The sequence below is a fragment of the Schistocerca piceifrons genome, chromosome 1 (genome assembly GCF_021461385.2).
Source record: "Schistocerca piceifrons isolate TAMUIC-IGC-003096 chromosome 1, iqSchPice1.1, whole genome shotgun sequence".
NCBI classification, from domain to species: domain Eukaryota; kingdom Metazoa; phylum Arthropoda; class Insecta; order Orthoptera; family Acrididae; genus Schistocerca; species Schistocerca piceifrons.
Window position 1 is genome coordinate 576560188 of NC_060138.1, and position 25044 is coordinate 576585231.

At 44.4% G+C, this 25044-nt stretch overlaps 1 protein-coding gene across 1 annotated transcript; it reads left to right on the plus strand.

The window, feature by feature from the left end:
- Positions 1–5999: 5999 nt before the first annotated feature.
- LOC124753743 (piggyBac transposable element-derived protein 3-like) lies at positions 6000–6905 on the plus strand. Its single transcript, XM_047249020.1, has one exon. It carries the CDS (start codon positions 6000–6002, stop codon positions 6903–6905), a length of 906 nt encoding a protein of 301 aa, XP_047104976.1.
- Positions 6906–25044: the final 18139 nt, after the last annotated feature.

The window sequence follows — 25044 nt, forward strand, 5'->3', positions numbered from 1 at the left end:
TTGATTGGGACTGGTAATATTATAGTTCTTTTCCGGTCGCCTCTTTAATACACGCTGTAATAACATTAGAGACGATTGAACGCTCGTTACTCTGCAAATACCTCCTCTTCTTCATATTTTACTCATTTTCTTGCAATGCTAGACGATTATCCATCACCTCCGGATATCGAAGCATATATAAAGTTAACTGACACTGGCAACTAAGATCCCACGAACAGAAACGACGTAATCACCGCACGCCGACCTACACTGCTAGACAGGTAACGGGCAACAGATTTTGGGTGCCCCTGTATGCCGGTGGCAGCGTTCTTCCGGGAAAGGCCACTTCCCCCACCAAAAGCGTTACAGACAGACTATATGAATCTGTGGTAGTGTATGATTTTGCCTAAAAATGCTTGTAGTTCCTTGACAAACATGGGGGTATGGCCAACACAGCAACAGCATCAATATGCTAGTGCAGTGGTTTAAAACCAGCATGTGACACTTCAAAACCCAAATAAATAATGGATGTTTGAAAAACCCGTGTCTTCTCCAATTTGCAGTTTACATCTACAACTGCAAAACAAAAAAAGAGAGCATGTAGGTTCTGCAAATGTTTCTCTGTAGAGACACCAGACACAACTTTGTCATCTTAATAGCTGATGCAACCTGGAATTGATGCAAGAAGTTGCTCTAAAAAGCACTGAAAAATAGCTGGCGCACTTGCCATACGAAAAGGCACCCCAGAAGGCATTTAGATTTTTTTACTATCACCAGCCCGGTGCTGACCATTCACTGGAAGAAAGGGGCTGAATAACATCAATGGCGTGAAGATGATCTAATTGTACTTTTACTTGATCACGTAAGGTCAGTGGTATCGGATGGGCCCTGAAAAAATGGGGTCAGGCAGACTGCTTCATTGTACTGTGGGTCTGATATTCTGTCGCACAACCCAGTTCTGGAGTAAATAGAGACAAAAATTTGGCACAGGGAGCATGTAACAGTTGATACGGAACTTGATCAGAAACCAAATGTACTTCATCATTGATTGGGAATCCGAACAGGTTAAAAGCATCCAAATCAAACAGATTTTCAGAGTAAGTATTGTCCACAACTAGGAATGTTAATGAGCGAACTGCTGCCTTGTAAGTCATAGACACAGAAAATTGTCCATGAATGGGAATGTGTTGTTATAATTCACAGGTGTGTGTGGCACTGAAGTCAGGAGGAGAAGCCAAACTCACATAAGATCGAGAATTCACAACATTGCTGCTGCACCCATGACCACCTGCATTCACAACACACACAAACACACACACTCTCTCTCTCCCTCTTCAATGTATAACTTGCTTTAAGACACTTCATTGTTGACACACTATTCACATCCACGTTTGTTTCGTCCTCACTCAGGTTTGGAAAGGAGTTACATACTGAAGCAACATGTCCTTTCTAATGTGACCTATTACACATTGCACTGTGGTTGCGGTATGTGGCCCACTCGTGTTGAATGAACCAGTATGGGCATGAAGGCAGCGGAGCGCAAGGCTGTCACTGTTGCGACACAGGCTGTTGTCGCGAATGACAATTACCTGTACAATGCTGAGATGACCCAGACTGCTGCAATAGCATCAACATTCCCTTGTGAACTAACTGGAGGCTGGGAGTGTCGAGAGGAACTGATTTCTGAAACTTCAGACCACACTCCTATCTGACTACCTGCACACTGTAAAGCTTTTTGTACTTCCCTATCAGGAGTAAAATGTATGATCGCATCATAAAACATTTGATCTGTATGGGATTCCTTAAGGATATTTGTCACAAAATTACAACAGCTGCTAATTCCATGTAGTTCTGCTGCCCATGCATTGTATGATTGTTTTGGCAGGGGTAGAACTACATATGAGCAGTAATAATGTGACTACATTTACAGATGGGTAGAAAGTAACTCACATATCCTAAGTTTGCGCAATAAAAAAATTACTCTGGACAGTTTCTTGCATAGTTGTTGCTTATGTTCGCCCCAGTTCAAATTCGGGTCTAAATAAATTCCTAGCAGTTTGACAGATGTGTTTACCGTCCGTGTGATCTGACACAACAACTGATGCCTGCAATGTAAAATCCATTGGGAAAAAATGCCTTGCACAAGTTTACATGTTTTACCTGAAATGCATGGAAATTATGCCGCAGGCATTTTTTGTAAGCATCCGAGTTTCCTGCATTGTCCTACTCAGGGAATAGGGGTATGTTGTTGGCGGGGCCACAAGTTGTGCCAATGTAGACTTTAAACTGGAAAGAGCAACTGCCAGTACTGTTGCTCGAGAAGAGATTTAATCACTGAAGTGGAACATGTTGAGTTCAGCACTGTACTCATCACCAAAAAGTGTTATAACACAAGAGTACACACATGTGGAAGACAAGGTAGAATACACTTGGCAATACACAAGTGGTTGGCGGAGCCTTGTGCTCCAGCCTACGTATTCATTAATTCCAATAGGGGGTGCAGCTGGCAGGCTGTGCATACCACTGCTGTCATATTAGCACGCCAGCGACCGAATCGAAAATGAACTTCCAGCGCGAACTGTAAAGTAGCACACACAGAAAATTGGTAGTTACAGCAATTGGAAGGAACATAAGCTACACTCATTGTGTATGCCTGGTGGCCTCATTCAACATGTTGAAGATGCCATTCCAGCAGCCATGGAGAGAACAAGTTGCAACCGACAACAGATGGTGTTAAACTTTGGAATAAACAATGCTTGTCATCTAGGATTGAAGATCATACTTGGATCATTCCTGTGACAAACAGAGAGGATTGAGAATACCAGCCTTGCTCATAGTTTCAGTTCTAAGTTAAAACTACACGGAATAAAGGGCTCACAGGTATCGCTAATAGAATCGTACCTTGATAACAGACAACAAATGGTCGTAATTGAGAACCCAACTATCATACATACTCTAAATTGAAACCGGAGTTATTGAAGGATCAGTAACTGGCCCATTTCTCTTTCTATTGTATATCAATGACCTCCCACATAACTTGTCATACAAACCAATTTTATATGCTGACGACATCACCTTAATAACATCAGACGAAAATCTGGAAACTTTACAGGACAAAAATACAGACATGGTAGAAAACTCCACCACATGGTTGCAAAGCAATAAATTGGTCTTAAATGGCGGTGAAACAGAGACAATATATTTTCATTTGAGTAAGTTGAAACCAGAAGGGACGGTAAACACATCTGTCAAAACTGCTAGGAATTTATTTAGACCTGAATTTGAACTGGGGCGAACATACGCAACAACTATGCAACAAACTGTCCAGAGTAATTTTTTTATTGCGCAAACTTAGGACTTGCTATTCAACAAACTGCCTATAACACTGAGGGAAATGCCAGTACAGCAACTAGGGAAGAAACTAAAATATTGGCTGATTCTGAATACAACATTCTGGAATTCGAAGAAAACTTGAGACACCTCCAGAATTAATGATGATTGTAGCATGTAGTGAAAATATAGGCGGTATCTCATTCTGTGACAAATTTGATCCAAGGAGATGTATAACTGTAAATACTTTTCATTGGACGATGGGTGGATAATTAATGTAGTTTATTTATTTGCCTTCTTTTTACAAGAGCCTGAAAAACTATTTTTGCGGTCAGTCATAAAGCGATGGAGAACATATTGACCACATTTTCCAGTGGGTGCAAGTCCACATTTTTCTTGTACTCACAGAAAGAAGCGCTTCTACTTCTCATTTACTCAGTGGGATCAGCAACTGATACGCGCGAGCAGCAGACAATACATGCGAAAAGAAAATAGCGCTTCTGATGTCTTGTAAAGTCGTTCGTTCTACCGCGCACAACTCAAGGGCGACTATATGATATACTGGAACCTCATACGTTCAAATTATTTCTGTGAGCTCAAGGTTCCTATTTAATAAGAAATTGTTTTTTACCATTATTTATTAAGTAATTGTTTTTCTCTTATGTAGATTAATACTGTTCTAAATTACAGACTCAACAGTTTTATATTACGATACTTGGTTACACAAGTATACGTATATCGAAATTTACATATATACAGCATATTGCGCATGAAGGATCCGCTTGTTTTTGGAGCTGTTGCCTTGGTAGTGACAGTAAATCTTCGGGATTAGGGCAGAACGGAGACGAAAACGAAAAGTCAGACGCTGTTGGGTTCGACCCTGACTGGGATGAAGGCAGGGAAATATATTCACTGTTAATGAAAGAACTGAGGCCCGAAGATCCGTAAGACTTTCGGAACTTCGTTAGGATGGACATGGCCTGTTTCGAGAAGATGCTGTCTGTGATAATAGTTGGAATCAGAAAGTGTGACACCTTCTCGAAGGTAAGAATTATATGTTTATACGTTTTGTGAGCATACCAGCCAAGATCACTGATAAAACACCGGTAAACGCCCTGTTATGTTGCAGGCTGGTTCTAACATTACGTTTCCTGGCGAATGGGGAATCTTGTAAGAGACGGGCTTTTAGCCACAGAATAGCACAGCCCACCATTTCAAAAGTTGTTGTGGACGTATTCACTGAAATTTGCAGCACTTGAAAAGACCAATACTTAAAGGTGTACTTGTGTTATTTTTACAAGTTTTGAATATAAGTGCTACTCAGAGTTTTTCAGTCCTCGTCTAACGCACTGTGTGAAACTGCACGGACTTTGCTGCCAGTTTTTCTTTTCTGGCATGCTGAAATAAACAAGAGATGCAATCAAAACAAACATGAACTTTCGTAATCTAAGGCATTACGATACAAATCAAAAATCACCACGTGGAGTTATGGGCATGTTACTCAGAATGAAACGATTGCCGTCACATGTACACATTTCCTTGCTGTATGCCTGAATTAAGACGCTTTACGCCTTTTTGCTCCATTTCATTTCTAGAATACGAAGCTATCTACAGAAAAAATCCTTTTGCAAAACAGCTAGTATAAAAGAGTCTACTACAAAAAAGTTTCTTTTCTACATTTATGAAACCTGCTTAATGAACAAAAAATGAAGAAGATCCCCAACGCGAAAAATCCCCAACTCGAAAATTTGAAATTAGCCACTAGCCAACCAACAATAACCAAACAACAAGCAGAAAGCACACGCGCGAGTTATCGCTGCCTACTGCGCATGCGCAGATTGACGGTACTATAAGCCGGCATATGACTGATATGGGCCAATTGATAGCTAGGTGCGAAGTATGGGTGCAACGGATAGCTAAACGAAACATCTGCTGTCAACCGCATTAACCCTTTCCAGCCCAGTGATGCCATATGGCATCATCATATTTAACTTTTTCCCAAGGCCAAACTATTTGTCCAAAGATTATAAACAAGTGTGCAGGGCGTTCTAAAGTTCATTGTTCTTAGGTTGACTACCGTGAATTCGCTAAAACAGAGAGAACCAGGCTACAATGCCTTGACAAAAGTATTGTTGCATGGTGTCTACGGTACAGTGCACCCAGCTGGACTTTCAAAATATTATATCAAGGTAAAGGAAACAAACTAATATAAAAGTTGCACTAATAAATTATTGTTGAAAGTGTACATTAACTAGAAAACACTTTGAAAATAATGCTAGTTATGGCAATTTTCTGCTTGAAAGTCACAAACATGTGTGATTTCATTTGGCATCATTGGGCATTTGCTATGTTACCAAATGTAGCACATGCAATAACTTCGACTAAAGTTTACCATAATGTGTAACTCTATTATTTTCAAGTTTCTTTTGAAGCTTTGTTATACTAACTAATATTAATATGATAAAATTTTTATTGATATAATTTACCAGTTTTTTTGCTGCTTTAGTAAAAAATTCCTGGTTTGTTTACCAGACGATTCGCAATCATAAATCATTATGAGAAGAAGAAATATTGCTGCTTCTCGAAGGTGATTCATCTGATTTGGAACTTGATAGTCTGATGTGGAGGAAGAGATTGAAAATGCTCAGCAGCAGGACCCTACTACACTGGATATACAGTTTCTTCAAGGAATGGACCTTGATATTGTTGAAATTCTGGACCCTCAAGCCAATGATGAAGGTGATGTTCCCTTAGCTTCAAGATTACTTGCTCAGCCAAACCTTGCACGAAGTCATTCAGCTCACAAAATTCAGTGTGATGCACACCGGGATCTTCGGTGGAGAATGAAGGACATTGAAGAAGTGGACACATCATGTATTGCAGTTTTTTCTGACCCTCCAGGAGATGAACTGACACCTTTGCAGTATTTCAGAACAGTGTGTAGTGATGACATTATCCAGAACCTAGTCGAGCAATCTAATCTATACTGCACACAGAAAACAGGTGCATCTTTAGATACAAATGTTCGTGAAATAGAAAAGTATAAAGGGATAAACATCCTAGCAGGTGTTGTGAAAATGCCTATTTACAGAATGTACTGGGCAGAGGCTACAAGATGTTCTCCAATAGCTGACTCAATACCTAGAAATAGGTTTGATATGCTAAGAAATTATTTACATGTGAATGACAACACTAAAATGAAACAAAGAGAGGGCCCTGATTATGACAAGCTGTTCAAGGTGAGACCATTTGTTGGCAAAATGAAACAAGGTTTTTCAATTATTGAACCTGAGGAATATCATTTAGTGGATGAATTAATCATTCCTTTCAAAGGTCATTCATCCCTGAAACAGTATGTAAAAAGCAAACCACACAAGTGGGGTATAAAAGTTTTTGCCCGTGCTGGTTCTAGTGGAATTGTGTACGATTTTGAAATATACCGAGGGAAAGGAACTGTACATAATGATACTGGTCTTGGTATAAGTGGTGATATTGTGATAAGGCTTGTGGAAGGACTGCCAAAATATAAAAATTTTAAAGTGTTTACAGACAATTGGTTCACCTCTTACAATCTTATTTCTGCCCTGAAAAACTAAGGCATTTTGGCTGATGGAATTGTTAGACCCACAAGACTTCAAGGCTGCAATCTAAAAGCAGACAGTGAGCTGAAAAAGCAGGGACGAGGATCATACAATTATCGAACTGAAACAGAAAGGAACATCATAGCGCTGAAGTGGTATGGTAACAAGTCTGTCGTTCTTGCATCATCATACAAAGGATTAAGTCCAGTAGAATCAGTGAAACGTTGGTCAGTGGGAGAACGAAAATTCCAACGCCAGACATTGTTAGAGAATATAACCGTTCGATGGGAGGAGTTGATCTGCACGACATGCTGGTTGCTTTGTATAGGAGTAACATTGGTGTGAAAATATTTTATCTAAGTATCGTATTCCACCTCCTTGACATGTGTGTTGTGAATGCGCGGCTCCTTTACCGCCGACATTGCAGACAAAGAGGAATTACCAAACACATGTCTCTGTTGATTTTTCATGGACTACTAAAAGCAGGAGACATTTTGGTAAGAAGACGAGAACGGCCATCAGATGACAGTCCATCGCCTACAGTTGCGAAAAATGAGCCCCATTGGTTCCCAACCCAGTTGATGACATAAGGTATGACAACACTGGACACTGGCCACAGCATGTAGAAAACAAACAGAGATGTAAATTGTGCATTACAGCATATTCTCGAACGAAATGCATCAAATGTAATAAACCTCTTTGCTTTACCAAAGACTGGAACTGTTTCTTACATTTTGATGTAAAGTGACAATCATGCTGTACAAAAACATAAAATTGTCCTGATATGCAAGTTGCATTATAGTATGTACTAATTTTTCTTTAATATACTGCATCAAATTGTGTAATTAAAATATTCATTCAAGTTCCATTGCCAAGCACTGTGACATCCCAACCACCTGACTGAAGTAAACAAATCCTGCCCAATGATTCCATATGGAGCCATCCCAAATTTCCGTCCAAAAACAAAAAAATATCAACATTTCTTATGAATATATATTATTCCAATTATTATGTAGGCAAATACACGAAAAAATATTTTTTCTCACAAGTAAATAGAAGTTGGTGTAATAGGGAACTTGTCAAATCTCCCCTGTCGTCAAATCAATTTGATCAAATCTAGGGCCTCGCTGTAGATTTGATCAAAGAGGTCGCTTGTCTTCTGTTCACTCTGCAATCAGCAATGTGTTATGCTACCACGTGTTGCGCTAGCATTGCTGGAGCGTTCTGTCATCTGTAGTGTTTTTATGAACATTGCCAGTAAACACAATTGGTGTGTATTGACAACTACAAAATTAATAGAGATGTATGAAGCTGATGAGGCGCTTTACAACGTGAGGCACCCTGAACACAAAAATAGATTAAGAAGATTCGAGACCTATCATAACCTAACCTAAACTAACTCTCCTGTAGCAAGGAATCGGAGTGTTACAGGGTGAGCCTGTCTTCTGCAGATGCAGCAGTTCTTAAGTGAGTGTGTTGTGATAAGAGGATACACTTCACTGAGCACATACTGAAATGTATGCTCATCCATTCATAAGTAACTGATGTACGACTTGACATCCTTCACAATAAGCTCAAGTAACAAATTTTTTTGAATGCTTTTATCGTCTCGTCGAACAAGTTGTTGTTGTCAGCCATCTTGAACTTTGACGAAATATATGACCACGGGAGTAACACAACTTTTAATGCCACTTTCTCAGACACATATTTAATAACTCTGTATAAGTTCGCTTTAATTACAAAAAAAGTTTTAGCTCAACTGCATTTAAACTTTGCCGGCTAGACATTTTAGAATGGAACTGACAGTAGAGTATGACCTCTGAACTACATCTTAAGAGACATTGTATTGATTGTTTTTTGCATTAAAGTATTGAAACTTGTTACAGCTTTATTATGTAATGCTTGTAATCAAGTACTGTAATCAGAACTTTCTATCATTAGTATAAATGATACTTAATCTATTACAAATAAGGACGTTTTTGTTCCAAATTTAGTTTTTAGAAAATTACTTGAAAACTATTAGAGGTAGATTAATCGGCTCACATAGTTAATGTTTTTATATCAGACTGATGCTTCATACGAATTTTCATCTTTCTGAGTCCAATATTATCTTTAAATTATGGTGCAATACTTTGTATGCTACTCACACAGGAATTATGGTGGCGTGGCTAAGTGAACTTGGGTAAGTCCCGCCACACTTGCTTGCCTCTGTATCTCGCAAATGATACAATGCTTATTTCGCCTTATTTATTTTTGTGAAAAAATTATTTTTGAACAAAATTAATTATTAGAAGCAAGTGATGTTACTACAGTCGACCTCTTTTAAATAAAATTGATTTTAGCAAAATTTTTCCTTAATACCAGTCACAAAATTAACCAACGGAAACACATACATAAAAATATGCAAAGCTACGTGAAACCACGGTCAACCACATAAAACTATGCACAAATACGTTAAAAACGTACAGAAACATGGGTGAAAAGGGTACGTTGAGCTATGGAAGAAGTGTGTGTGTGTTGCGATAAGCAAAGAGAGAGGGAGGTGGGATTGGTTAGGCCAATGATCAAAAGCGACGTGGGCAGGTGAGCAAAACAAAACTCTAAAGTACGTCAGGATGAGAGATGAAGTGGGATCAATAGGAATAAATGTAATTAACTATCGGAGGAAAGAATCTGGGTCATCAGATGCTGCATCAACAATCCACGCGGTCATGAAGTCTGGGATGTGCACAGAAGGACAGTGTGGCTCAGAAATAGATGCAGTCTGGAAGGCAGTGAATAAACACAGGAAAGGAGAGAAAGAATGGACACCGAGAAGAGTAATGCTCTACAGAAGAGTAACAAACGAAAACTTTAGAGGTTTGTAGGATGGAAGTCAGCTGTAATCATTCGGCAAGAAACAAACAATGGAAACTCCAGGTATGAATATCAACAATGTAGGAAAAGATAGAGTGCTACTTACTGTAAAGAAGACACGTCAAGTTGCAGATAGGTATGATTAAAAGACACTCACATGTAGCTTTCGGCCACAGCCCTTGTCAGTAAAAAGGCACACACACACACACACACACACACACACACACACACACACACACACACACACAAACGTGCGTGCGATCAAGCAAACAAGTGCATCCTACACACACACACACACACACACACACATGACCGCCATGTCCATAATCTTGCGCCGGAATACAACATCATGTGGGCTGCAAGCAGCAATCTGGAGGGGGTATGGAGCAGGAAGGGATAGTAATGTACAGGTGGGGAGAGACGACTGCTGTCTGGTGAACTCTGCAAGGACTAGACTCCAACAGGTTTAGTGTCAGGAGGTTATGGGGCAGGGAGGTGGGGAAAAAAGGAACAAAAAATGAGAGGAGCAGGGGAAGGCAGGTGGATGCGTTGACAGAGTTTGTGTTGTAAGGAGATCTCCCATCTGCACAGTTCAGAAAAGCTGATGGTGAAGGGCAGGGTCCAGATGGCTTGGGTAGTGAAGCAACCACTGAAATCAAGTGTGGTAGGTTCAGCTGCATGTTGTGCCACAGGGTGGTCTACTTTGTTTTAGGTCACAGTTTGGTGGTGGCCTTTCATCCTGTTTGACAGCTGGTTGATACTCACAGCAATATAAAAAGCTGTGCAATGATTGCAGCAGAGCTGGTAAATGACAGGGCTGCTTTCACAGGTGGCCTGGCCTCTGGTGGGGTAAAATAAACCTGTGACAGGACTGGAATAAGAAGTGCAGGGGGAGGGGGGGGGGGGAGAATTTGGCAGGTTTTTGCACCTGGGTCTTCCACAGGGATATGATCTTCTGGCAAGGGGTTAAGACTGGGAGTGGCATAGGGATGGACTAGGATGTTGTGGATGTTGGAAGGGTGATGGAGCACCACTTTAGGATGAGTGGGAAGTATCTTGGGTAGGATGTCCCTCATTTCAGGGCATGATGATAGCTAATGAAAGCTCTGGCGAAGGATGTGGTTCAGTTGTTCCAGTACGGGATGGTACTGGCTGATGAAGGGGACACTCCTTTGTGGCTGTTTCTTGGGGCTGGTGGGAGGATTGGGGTTGTCAGAGGAAATGGCATGGGAGATCTGTTTGCAGTCTAGGTCTGCAGGATAGTGCCTGTCTGTGGAGGCCTTGGTGAGACCCTTAGCATACTGAGCAAGAGAGTTTTTGTCACTGCAGATATGCCGTCCCCATATATGGAAGGGATTTTTTGGTGTGAAAGGGACGACAGATGACAAAATGCAGATACTGTTGGTGATTGGTGGGTTTAATGTGGACAGAGTTGTAGATGAATCCATCAGAGAGGAAGAGATCAACATCTGGAAGTTGACACTCTTAGGGTGAGGTGGACCATGTGAAGGAGATGGGAGAGCAGATGTTGAGGTTGAGAAGGAGCGCAGATGGGGTGTCTTGGTACTGGGTCCAGATCACGGAGATATCATCAATGAACCTGAACCAGACTAGGCGTTTGGTGTTTTAGGAGGCTAGGAAGCTCTCCTCTGGATGGCCCATAAAAAGTTTCCTACGTTGTATATTCATACCTGGAGTTTCGATTGTTTGTTTCTTGCCGAATGATTACAGCTGTTGTTTGATTTTTGCCAAACAGCTTCCTTTCACCCTACACTCCTGTGACATTTTCCTTTGTTACTCTTCTCTATAGCAATACTCTTCTTAGTGTCCATTCTGTCTCTTCTTTCCTGTGTTTATTCACCACCTTCCAAATTGCGTCTACTTCTGAGCCACACTGTATCAACAACCAATCGCGCACAACACAGACTTTGTGACCATGCGGATTGTTGATGCAACATCTAAGGACCTAGATTCTTTCCTCCAATGGTTACATTTAGTCCTATTGATCCCACTTCATCCCTCATCTTGATATACTTTAGAGTTTTGTTTTCCACACTTGCCCATGCCACATGAACTTTTGATCCTTGACCTAACCCATCACGCCTCCCTCTCTCTTCAATTATCGCAACACACACACACACTCCCTGTAGCTTATCATTCCTTTTCACCCATGTTTCTGTACATTTTTAACGTATTTGTGCATAGTTTTACGTGGCTGCACCCCCTGCGGGCCCAAGGGTTAGAACAGGCCCAAGGTACTCCTGCCTGTCGTAAGAGATGACTAAAAGAAGCCTCACACTTTTCGGCCCTGTTGAGTTCAGGTCCCATTCTATGGTTTGACCTGCCACTTTCAGAATTCTACAGAAGTGCAGGCCATGTGGGGAAGGACACCTTATGTGGCGCACAAGTTATCCATAGTGCCCTTAGATTCGATCTTCTGAATCACTTGTCATGGCTTTGCATCTCCACCTGCGATTCAACTATTTGGGCGAGGACACTTTCTGAGGTATGTCAGCTTCTTCTGTTATCTCCTGTTCTCTTTCGCTCCTATGACAATATTGGATTTCTCTGAACCCAATATCCAGCACGGTAGCCAGTCCGTTATGGTGGGACTCTCATGTACCCATTTGGCGGTAGCCCCCTGACAACACACGGATCACACTGCTGATACCTGAGCTGTAAACTCCCCACATATGCCAAGGAGTATATGCCTGTCTTCATCGGGCATCAGGACTCCCGGCAATGGCCATCATGCCAGTTGGCCTTTGCTGTGGCTGGGTGGCGCCCATGGGGAGAGCCCCTGATCGAAGTGGGTGGCATCAGGGCAGATGAGCCGCAATGAAGCAGACTAAGTCATCTCTTGCTGGTGACCGTATAGCACCAGCAGTCTCTAAGAAGGGTAAGATCAAATACAATGCCGACAGATATGACCCTAAATCGTTTCCCTCCCTCGCTACACCATGGGAGGAACGTAGGGCTACAGAACGGAGACAGCCATATTCGCCTCGGTTTTTAGTCTGTAGCAGAACTGATGGGGACTCCTTTCTACCTATGAAGCCTCAATTTTCCACTGAACACCTTGAGGATAAGTTTGGAGAAGTGACAGCGCTGTCCAGGATGCGAAACGGCAGTCTTGATTAAGCCCAATCACGAGCGTTACTCATCTGTGACAAGCTGGGTGATATTCCTGTTTCTGTCACTCACCATAAAAGCCTCAATATGGTCCAAGGGATCATTTTCCATCACGACCTCCTCATGCAGTCCGACAATGAGCTCCGCACCAATTTAGAATGGCAGGGTGTTCATTTAATGCAGCGTGTTTACAGTGTACCCAAAGACAACAGGATTGCTACTGGTAACTTCGTCTTGGCCTTTGAGGGTGATTCATTGCCTGAAAAGGCCAAGGTGCTGGTTTACCACTGTGACGTGAAACCTTATGTCCCTCCCCCTATGCGGTGCTTTAAGTGCTGGAAGTTTGGGCACATGTCTTCCCACTGCACTTCCAGCGCCATATGTCAAGACTGCGGATGTCCACTGCACCCAGATACTGCATGTGTGCCTCCTCTCACTTGTGTCAACTGTGGAGAACAGCACTCCCCCTGCTCACCAGACTGCCCAGTACTCCAAAAGTAGCGAAAAATCATGCAGTACGAGACCCTGGACCAGTTGATTTACACAGAGGCTAAACATAAATTTGAAAGATTACACCCCTTCGGTTGATATCAACATACGCTGCAGCTAACATTGCCATCGCCATCCCAAGGGCCAGTGGTTCCTCACCAGAATACATCCACCCCCTTGATACTAGGGGGCAAACCTTCCTCCATTGCTCCCAGAGCACCTACTTCAGGAGCAAGACCCCCCCCCCCCCCCCCAAATGCAGGGGACATCAGTCCCCTCCCCCCTGCCAGACAAGCCTCCTCTGGCTCCTCTCATGTGGAATGGGTCCCTTGGGGCTCCTCTCCCAAGGTCTCCACTAATGCCATGGTGGACACTCACCAGTGGATTAAGGAACCAGAGCTGCTGGACTAAGAGCTTCACTGTCTTCCTCTGTGTCTGAAGCTGCTTCAGAGAAATCTTCCCAGCCAGCCCCTAAATAGAAGCGAGAGAGCAAGCAAACTAAGAAGAAGTTTCCTAAGAAACAGGACCCTCTGGTGGCCCCAACACAACCACTCCCTATTAATTCTGCATTGCAGGATGCGATGGATATCTTAGTGTCCCCTGCAGATCTGGATCTCACTGATGCCTCATCCACCATAGAAATGGCTACAAATACTCAATCAGTGGCAGCAGGGGACCCTGAGGCACAACCTGCCTCCTTGCACGCTTCATGCCTTCCCAGCCTCATGATAACGTCATACTCCTGTGGAATTGCAGCGGTTTTTTCCACCACCTGACTGAACTACGGCAACTCTTAAAGTTTACACCTGCTTTCTCCATTGCCCTTCAAGAAACCTGGTTCCCGTAAATGCGGACCCCTGCCTTCTCGGCTATAGGGAATATTACAAGAACCATAGTGACTATAATAGAGTGTCAGGTGGAGTTTGTGTCTATGTCCTGAACTCAGTATGCAATGAACCTGTGCCCATTCAAACCCCTCTTGAAGCTGTGGCTCTCAGGATAAGGATGACACAGGAAATAACTGTCTGCAATGTATATCTTCCTCCAGATGGTGCAGTACCTGTGAACAAATTGGCTGCACTGATTGATGAACTCCCTAAACCATTCCTACTTTTGGGAGATTTTAACGCTCTTAACCCCTTGTGCGGTGGCACTGTGCTTACTGGCCAAGGCAGAGATGTCAGAAATTTACTGTCACAACTCGACCTCTGCCTCTTAAATACAGATGCCCCCCACACATTTCAGTGTGGCACATGGCACATGTTCGGCCATTGATCTCTCAGTTTGCAGTCCTAGCCTCCTCCCATCTATCCACTGGAGATCACATGACAACCTGTGTGATAGTGACCACTTCCCCATCTTCCTGTCATTGCCCTGGCGTCGGGCGCACAGACACTTGCACAGATGGGCTTTAAACCAGACAGACTGGGACGCTTTCACCTCTGATGTCACCGTTGAATCTCCCCCGCATGGTAACATCAATGTAGTGGTTGAGCAGGTAACTACAAAGATCGTTTCGGCAGCGGAAAACGCGATCCCTCGTTCTTTAGGGTGCCCCGGCGAAAGACAGTCCCTTAGTGGTCACCAGAAGTCACTGAGACAATTAAGGAGCGTTGGCGAGCTCTACAGTGGCATAAGTGGTACCCTTACTTGGAGCACCTCAGCCTTTAAACGACTCCGTGTCCAGGTTCGCCAGTTTATCAAAAGACAGAAACAGGAGTGTTGTGAGAGATACGTCTCGCTTATTGGATGCCATATGTCACCTTCCCAAGTCTTGGCAAAGATCAAACGAGTTCTTTGGGTACCAGACCCCACCAGATGTTCTCGGTGCTAACATAAATGGCGTGTTATCCATCGACACAAACGCTATTGCCAAGCACTTTGCTGAGCACTGTGCTCATGCCTCTTCATCAGAGAATTATCCCGCAGCCTTTTGCACTCTCAAATGGCACATGGAAAGGAAAGTCGTCTCGTTCACTACACGTCACGGTGAACCCTATAATGCCCAGCTTACAGAGTAGAAGATCCTCAGTGCCCTTGCACATTGCCCCAACACAGCTCCTGGGCCAGATCAGATCCAGTCAGATCATTAAACATCTCTCGTCTGACTACAAGCGACATTTCCTTGTCTTCTTCAACTGGATCTGTTGCGATGGCATCTTTCCAACGCACTGGCGGGAGAGCACCATCATACCAGTGCTCAAACCCGGCTAAAGCCCACTTGATGTGGATAACTAATGGCCCATCCGCCTAACCAAAGTTCTTTGTAAGCTGCTGGGACATATGGTATGTCGGCATTTGGGTTGGGTCCTGGAGTCACATGGCCTACTGGCTCCGTGCCAGGGTGGTTTCTGCCTGGGTCGCTCTACTTCTGATAATCTTGTGCCCCTTGAGTCTGCCGTCCTAACAGCCTTTCCAAGATGCCAAAACCTTCTTGCCACCTTTTTTTATTTATGAAAAGTGTATGCCACCACCTGGCGATATCATATCCTTGCCACATTAAACGAGTGGGGTCTCCGAGGCCCGCTCCCGATTTTTATCCAGAATTTCCTGTCACTTCATACTTTCCATGTCCAAGTTGGTGCCTCCCATAGTTCCCCCCACATCAATGACAATGGGGTCCCGCAGGGCTCTGTATTGAGCGTATCTCTATTTTTAGTGGCCATTAATGGTCTAGCAGCAGCTGTAGGGCCGTCGGTCTCACCCTCTATGTTTGCAGACGACTGCTGCATTTCGCACTGCTCCACCAGTACTGGTGTTGTTAAACGGCCCATCCACAAGGTGCAGTGCTGGGCTCTAGCCCACAGCTTCCAGTTTTTGTCCGCAAAGTCGTGTGTTATGCACTTCTGTCAGCGTTGTACCATTCACCCGGAACGAGAGCTTTACCTTACCGATGACCCCCTCACTGTAGTGGAGACATATCGATTTTTAGGACTAGTTTTTGACGCCCGATTGACTTGGCTTCCTCACCTTCGTCAGCTTAAGCAGAAGTGCTGGAAGCACCTCAATGCCCTCCACTGCCCGAGCAACACCAACTAGGGTGCAGATCGCTCTACACTGCTGCAGCACTACAGAGCCCTTGTTCAATCCCATCTTGACTACAGGAGTCTGGTTTATGGTTTGGCGGCTCCCTCAGTGTTGTGTTTCTCGATCCAGTGTCCCACTTAGACTAGCAACGGGAGCTTGTAGGACGAGTCAGGTCACCAGTGTCCTGGCGGAGGCTGGAGCCCTTCCATTGCAGATCAGGCATGTGCAACTACTCACCAGTTACATTGCACATGTTCATAGTTCTCCTGCGTATCTAAATTACCATCTCTTTTTCCCACCCATGGCGATTCATCTCCCGCATCGGAGGTCCAGGTCAGGGCTTCCAATTGCAGTTCGTGTCCGATCCCTTCTTTCCGAACTGGAGTCCTTGCCTTTATCACCTGTACTTGAGGTCCATTCGCGTACACCTCCGTGGTGTACACCTAGGCCACGGCTTCGTCTGGAACTTTCACATGGCCCAAAGGACTCAGTTTACCCCGCAGCTCTCTGCTGTCACTTCATCTCGATTCTTGACATGTACCGAGGCCATGAAGTGATTCACACCGATGGCTTGATGGCTGGTGGTCACGTCGGCTTTGCATATGTCCGTGGAGGACATGTTTAACAGCGTTCATTGCTTGATGGCTGCTGTGTTTTCACTGCCGAGCTGGTGGCTGTATCTCCTGCTCTTGAGTGCATCCGTTCATGCCCTTGGGAGTTGTTTCTTCTGTGTACTGACTCCTTGAGCAGCTTACAAGCTATCGACCAGTGCTACTCTCGTCATCCTTTGGTAGCGACCATCCAGGAGTCCATCTATGCCCTGGAATGGTCCGGTTGTTCAGTGGTCTTTGAGTGGACCCCAGGACACGTCGGAATCCCAGGCAACGAACTGGCTGACAGGCTGGCCAAACAGGCTACACGGAAACTGATTTTGGAGATCAGCTTTCCAATAACTGACCTGCATTCGTTTTTTGCCGCTAGGTTTTATGGCTTTATGAGACAGAATGGCGTAGTCTCAGTATGTGCAACAAACTGTGTGCCATTAAGTAGACTACGAATGTGTGGCAGTCATCCATGCGGGCCTCTCACAGGGGCTCTGTGGTTCTCTGCTGGCTCCGCATTGGCCACACTTGGGCGACCCACGGCTACCTGCTGTGCCGTGAAGACCTGCCTCAGTGTCGACACGGCGCCCAGTTGACAGTGGCCCATATTCTGGTGCACTGTCCCACTGTGACTGCCCTGCGATAAAATCTCCGCTTACCGGACTCGTTGCCGCTAGTTTTATCTGACAAAACCTCATCAGCTGATTTAATTTTACGTTTTATTTATGAGGGTGGGTTTTATCATTTGATCTAAGTTTTAGTGCATTTCCTTTGTCCCTCTGTGTCGTCCACCCTAGTGCTTTTAGGGTGGAGGTTTTAATGTGTTGCAGAGTGCCTGGCTTCACAAAATTTATCCTCATGGTTAGCCAGCCATGGTAATCTGTTTTGTCGTTTTAATCTCTTCTACGTGTTTCTTACGTTTCTGTGATTTTCTTCATCCCTTTTGTCCATTTAAGTGTTTGTTGCCCTTCTGTCATTCTTGTGGTTTTTGCTTTCTCTCCATTTTGTGTTGTGAGTCTTACTTGTTTTATTCTCATCCTTGTGGCATTGTTTTATTTGGAACAAGGGATTGATGACCTAGCAGTCTGTTACCCCCCTCCCTCCCCCTCCACCCCTTTTAAACAAACCAAACCTGGTTGCAAGCGCATTTTTAAGTGTTTGGTCGTATTTTTACGTGTCTGTGCGTATTTTTGTGTATCTGTGTGTGTTTCTGCTTGTCTTTACATGTTCTTTACACATCGTTATGCGTCTTTTTGCACATCCAGCTCCTCTCAGAACCATCAACACCTGTTTTTCCCATTTCTGCGTCATTCCTGTTTCCTTTACACCAATCATGCCACAATGGATCTCTGCCCTTCTTTCTGTACCAGTTTAGAAAAGTATCCATTTCCCTGACTAAACCCAGACCCACATCCTCTTTCTCAAATGCTCTCCAAACCATGGAATCCGTCCAAACGGCCTAACTGTAAAGATTCCTTTCTCTGGATCCCACCCCTCCTTTCACAGTTACCTACACCTTCTTAGATTCCACTGATCCCTGGCCCTCACAAACCTGGTGCTGCAAAAACAGACGTCCATGGCACTGGCATCCCAAAACCACCTCCGCTCCCTCCTACTACACTGCAAACCCTACCTCACACATCACATCTCTGACAATCAATTCCATAATCTCCATTCCATTCCAGGCACTACCTTCATAAATTATCCAACCTGCTGACATGCTACTGCCATCTTGGGGCACCACTATCTAACCCTTATCATACCTACAGTGTTCCTCCCTATCCAGCCCTCATAGCAGCTAAACCCTCCCTAGCTGAATTTTTAACTTGCCACATCCCCCCAAAAGTTCCTACCAACTTTCCTCCAAATCCAGAGTCATAACATTCTTATAAAATTGTAGGTAACCTGTCACCAAAACCCTCAGCTCCATAGAAGTTTCACTCCTATCCAAAGGCCTCACCTTTAGCCCTACACCCAAATTTAACAGTGCTGGACTTGTCAAAGACCTACTCTCCTTCTCCCGATCTCTACAATGGAAGCAGTTCTTCGCTGCCAGTACCACCAACCAAGACTACCCTAATTCCACCACTGAATCCTGCCTCTTCCAGTTCATGCTACTGTCCAACCATGATCCTCCCCCATTCCACCAAACCACTTGCTGGTCACCTTCCAGTAATACCTTACTTCCAACTTAGTATCACCATCCTTCCACTGGTCCTTTCCTCAGAACACTATCATTTAAGTAGAGGAAAGAACAGCCACACACAACCTCAAAACAAATCTTGACCTCATCATCCTACTGCAGACAAAGGTTCCACCACTGTTGTAATGAATTGCAGTGACCACCTGGCAAAAGGCCTCCACCAATTGTCTTACTCCTCCACCTATGAACTTTGCCAGAGTGATCCCATCCCAGAAGTCCAACAAAAATTCTAATCCCTGTTTATGACCTTAGGCTCTTCCCAGAACATCTCCCCTGAATCTATTTCACTCCTCACCCCATGACACACCACATAACCACCTTCCACATGCTCCCCAAAATCCACAAACTCAACACTCTTGGATGCCCCATTGTGGCTGGTTATTGCCCCACTGAAATAATTTCAGCACTCATTGACTAACACCTCCAATCAATTGCCCATAATCTAGCCTCCCACATCAAAGACACCACCACTGCCTTCACTGACTCTCCACCATCCCCCCCCCCCCCTCCTTTTACCTCCCGGATCATCACTGTTGGTGCCACCTCCCTATACACCAACATCCCTCATGCCCATTGTCTTACTTCTATCAAACGCTACCTTTCCCAATGTCCTTCAGACTCCAAACCCACTACCTCATTCCTCATACATCTTACTAAATTTGTCCTAACCCACAACTACTTCTCATTTGAAGGGAAGGTATATAAACAAATCTGTGGAACAGTCATGGGCACTCGTATGGGACCCTCCTATGCCAACCTTTTTATGGACCATCTAGAGGAGATCTGCTAGATCCCAAAACACCAAATCCCTAGTCTGATTCAGGTTCATTTATGATATCTTCATGACACCCCATCTTTGTTCCTTCACAACCTCAACACCTTCTCTCTCTCATCCACTTCACATGGTCTTCCTCAACTGAGCATGCCACCTTCCTAGATGTTGACCTCCTCCTCTCTGATGGCTCCCACCTCTGTCCACATTAAACACACCAACCACCAACATTACCTGCATTTTGACAGCTGTCATCCCTTTAACACCAGAAAATCGCTCCTATATAGCCTGGCTATCCAGGGACGGCATACCTGCAATGACAAGAACTCTCTTTGTCAATATGATGAGGATCTCACCAAGGCCTTCAGAGACAGGCTTTATCACCCAGACCTAGTCTGCAAACAGATCTCCAGTGTCATTCCCCCTCACAACCTAACCATGCGCTCGAAAAAATATTGTGAGCTAACAGTTGTTTATTTCCAAAGTGACATAACTTAATTGAACGTCCTGTTTCTTTCTTTTCAGCAAAAATTTTACTATTACTGGAAAGTCTTTAACTAAAATGTTATTCGTAATTAATGTTCCACCATTCAAAAAACTGCTTTCTTTGTTTGGACATTTAAGTATAGTAAATTCTGAGAACTGATATTATAATTTTGTTGTCCTGATTTTCTTGGACTAGAAAATACCTATTGTTATCATAATAATGTGTTAATTGAGAAGTTAAGCCAATTATGAAAATTACAACCCTGTAAAATTTACATAAAGTTTGGTAGATCCCCTCAGTAGTGCACATGGTAGGACTGAAAAGTTCATCTAATTTTCTCAATTTTACAATTACCTAACACATAGTTAAACTAAATTACTATTTCATTCACTAGAATGACATCAGCACTGATTTTGGCCTTTGTATCATTATAAACTCGGTCGGGCACACAGTTTTAATCTGCCAGGAAGTTTCAAACTAAAATATGTTTACTGATTTCACTAAATATTCATACTCTTGCCTAATTGTCTATTTGTAAACCATCAGACAATAGCTTCTGACAGGCTGCGAGAGACATTAACTTCAGTAGCATTAGTAGTCATTTGGGTTGTGAATTAATATCTCCATGAACTTCCTTGAGACAGTCTGCATGACAGAGTCCATGATTAGCAATTTTCTTGTTATTTTGTAATGTAAAACTTCACAGTTTGCTATCATCCAATCTACATTTCAATGTCAAAAGAACTAAAGTGTGCAGATCTGAGTGTTTTATGAACTTCTATGTAAACTGAAGGTGGAGTGGGGAATAAAGGAAAGGAAAGGGAAGGGAAGGGATCACTGCTGTCAGCTACATGGGGATGTGATGCGGAATCAGCGATGATGAGTGAAAATGTGTGCCAGATCAGAATTCGAACCAGGGTTCTCCTGCTTACTACGTAGATGTGTTAATCACTGTGCCCTCCAGTACACAGCATTATCGCAACTGTATGTACTGTATTGGCATGCCTCACAGCTGATTCACACTCTGATGATTATTACGTTTTTGGTCGGTCTGGCTGTAGTTGTCCACGTAACTTCTCTGTGTTAATGCGTCAGTAAAGATTCATTCTAAAAAGTATTTATGACCATCAATTTTCTTTCAAATGATATTTTATGATTATTTATTTGTTGTAGAGACACAAGTGATGACCTCACAATGGAAATGTGAGGGAGAGGGAATGAAAGAGGAGAGAAGTAGAAAAGGGGAAAAAAGACTAGTGGCTGCATTGGTGGAAAAGAAGGCTGTGTAGTGTTAAGAGTCAGAGCAAGGAAGGTGATAGATAGGTAGGTGGAGGACAGGGACCGAAGAAGGGTGAGTCAGGTGTTTATGGGATCCTCCCATGAACCATGGACCTTGCTGTTGGTGGGGAGGCTTGTGTGCCTCAGTGATACAGATAGCCATACTGTAGGTGAAACCACAGCCACAATAGAGGGGTGTCTGTTGAGAGACCAGACAAATACATGGTTCCTGAAGAGGGGCAATAGCCTTTTCAGTAGTTGCAGGGGCAACAGTCTGGATGATTGACTGATCTGGTCTTGTAACATTAACCAAAATGGCCTTGCTGTGCTGGTAATGTGAACAGCTGAAAGCAAGGGGAAATTACAGCCATAATTTTTTCGGAGGGCATGCAGCTTTTCTGTATGGTTAAGTGATGATGGTGTCCTCTTGGGTAAAATATTCCAGAGGTAAAATAGTCCCCCATTCGGATCTCTGGGCGAGGACTACTCAGGAAGACGTTGTTATCAGGAGAAAGAAACTGGAGTTCTAAGGATCAGAGCATGGAATATCAGATCCCTTAATCAGGCAGGTAGGTTAGAAAATTTAAAATGGGAAATTGATACGTTAAAGCTAGATATAGTGGGAATTAGTGACGTTCAGTGGCAGGAGGAACAAGACTTCTGGTCAGGTGAATACAGGGTTATAAATACAAAATAAAAATAGGGGTAATGCAGGAGTAGGTTTAATAATGAATAAAAAAACAGGAGCACAGTTAAGCTACTACAAACAGCGTGGTGAATGCATTATTGTAGCAAAGATAGATGTGAAGTCCATGCCTACCACAATAGTACAAATTTATATGCCAACTAGCTCTGCAGATGAAGAGATTGAAGAAATGTATGATGAGCTACAAGAAATTATTCAGATAGTAAAGGGAGACGAAAATTTAGTAGTCGGTGACTGGAATTCGATAGTAGGAAAAGAAGAGAAGGAAAAGTAGTAGGCTAGGTGAATATGGAATGGGGGTAAGGAATGAAAGAGGAAGCTGCCTGGTAGAATTTTGCACAGAGCATAACTTAATCATAGCTGACACTTGGTTCAAGAATCATGAAAGAAGGTTGTATACATGGAAAAGGACTGGAGACACTAGAAGGTTTCAGATAGATTATATAATGGTAAGACAAAGATTTAGGAGCCAGGTTTTAAATTGTAAGACATTTCCAGGGGCAGATGTGGACTCGGACGACAATCTATTGGTTATGAACTGTAGATTAAAACTGAAGAAATTACAAAAAGGTGGTAATTTAAGGAGATGGGACCTGGATAAACTGAATAAAGCAGAGGTTGTACAGAGTTTCAGGGAGAGCATAAGGGAACAATCGACAAGGAGAGGGGAAAGAAATACAGTAGAAGAAGAATGGGTAGCTTTGAGGGATGAAGTAGTGAAGGCAGCAGAGGATCAAGTAGGTAAAAAGACGAGGGCTAGTAGAAATCCTTGGGTAACAGAAGAGATATTGAATTTAATTGATGAAAGGAGAAAATATAAAAATGCAGTAAATGAAGCAGGCAAAAACGAATACAAACGTCTCAAAAATGAGATCGACAGGAAGTGCAAAATGGCTAAGCAGGGATGGTTAGAGTGAAGCGGGAACGTATGGTATCTCCGCTTACAGTCACTCACGTGTAGTGAACTGGCTTTATCGCCGTGCCCACACACTATGCTCAAGGGAGAGGCTTGGTGACAAAAAATGACTAAAGCAGTTTCAGGTCATGACACATTTATTCTTCCTAGCGTTACAATAAATGACAAATACCATTTGTTGCTAATGTCTGTCCGTACAGGTGCATTGTACTGGTGGCACGGCTCGATCACCGATCCCAGAGGGTATACACTCCAGTGATGAGCCGTGGCGTGACCGCGTCGACCGAGTGAGACAAAAGGCCACATCATTGAATGTTCTGCTCTTGGCGCGACCAGAGGTGCCGTAACGTCCGCGAAGGAGTGAAAGACACTTTAACAGTATGGTGCACACTGTGGAACAGCAACTGCGTTTACGACCATGCGTACACATTTACGGCAGAGTCACGTTGACTCGACACACATGGTCCGCAGCAGGAGAACTGAGAGACGGGTGTCGCGTCGCTTGGACTAGCTCGCACTGTCTGCCTGCTTTTTCCCTGTGCGGTCCGGTGTGCAACGCACCGTTGCCGAAATTCGGCGTAACGGTACAGCTGCCCCTACTTGTGTCGGCAGTGCCGTAGTTCAGCCCTTCGTGCGTTGGACAGTGCTGCCGCCACATAGATCCCCCCCTTGGAGAGCGGAGCTCCGTAGATGCGAAAACGCAGCGATCGTTCGGTGGCGTGCGTGTGTTTAAAGTTCGCACGCTGCGTGATGGCAGTGCGGTGTTGGAAGGGCGGCTGCCCGTGACGTCAGCGCGCTGGACCGGCGAGTGTGCGGCGGGCGTGTCCTCGCGCTGTCAGCTAGTGACAGCGGCAGCAGACACTGGCTACAACTGTCCGTAGCAATGCGCGTGAAGGCGCGCATTGCAGGTCATTGGTGGCGACGTCTCGAAGGCACTTGCGCGAGTGCGGTACCGTTGGAACTCAAACGCGGGTCCGGGAGCTGCTACGGACAAGCCGGGCGGTGTGGAGTGCGATGTCCGGAGCTCAACGGCGAAGCGAATTCGGTAAACTGGTGGGAATGCCGATCCGGCCTCAACACCCGACGTGGCAGAGGCAAAGCGACGCGAACGCGGGTCTATGAGCTGTGACGAACGCAGGAGACGGTGTCCGGGGCTAGACTGCAGTTACCGGCCAAAGGCACTTGCAGCTGGAGGCTAGGTCTCTACAGCGGACGGCGGATCGTGGGCGCCGGATTCTGATGGCGTTCGGCGGCTAGGGCGTGTGACTGCCGGTTTGGGTGTCATGGCACTCTGGCGACACAGCACGGCCGTTTGAATCGGACACGGTGGCCGGCGCGTGTGACGTAGTCCACTGGCGGCTGCAGTGGGGGCGACCGGTGCGCCTGTGGTGGGCGTGGTCCAGGCGGCCGTGCCATCTGCCTGGGCGTGGTGGTGGGAGGCACACGTGGCGGCATGATGACAGCACACACGTGGCGGCATGATGACAGCAGGCTGCAGCTGTGTGTCACCGGCGGCTACGGGTGCGGGTTCCGTCTGACCGCTGGCAGAGGGAGTGTCGTCCGTGATCAGATCTTCTGCCGGGTTGAAGAAATGCGTGGCTGATGGAGCGGGCAAGACGTAGGCTGGTTTGATGCGGTCGACTGACACTGTCGACGGCTTCCCGTTGCACTCGATGACCAGCGTTT

What these genes read in the sequence shown, in the direction of transcription:
- LOC124753743 (XM_047249020.1), top strand. Translation starts at nt 6,000, where the DNA reads ATGGACCTTGATATTGTTGAAATTCTGGACCCTCAAGCCAATGATGAA.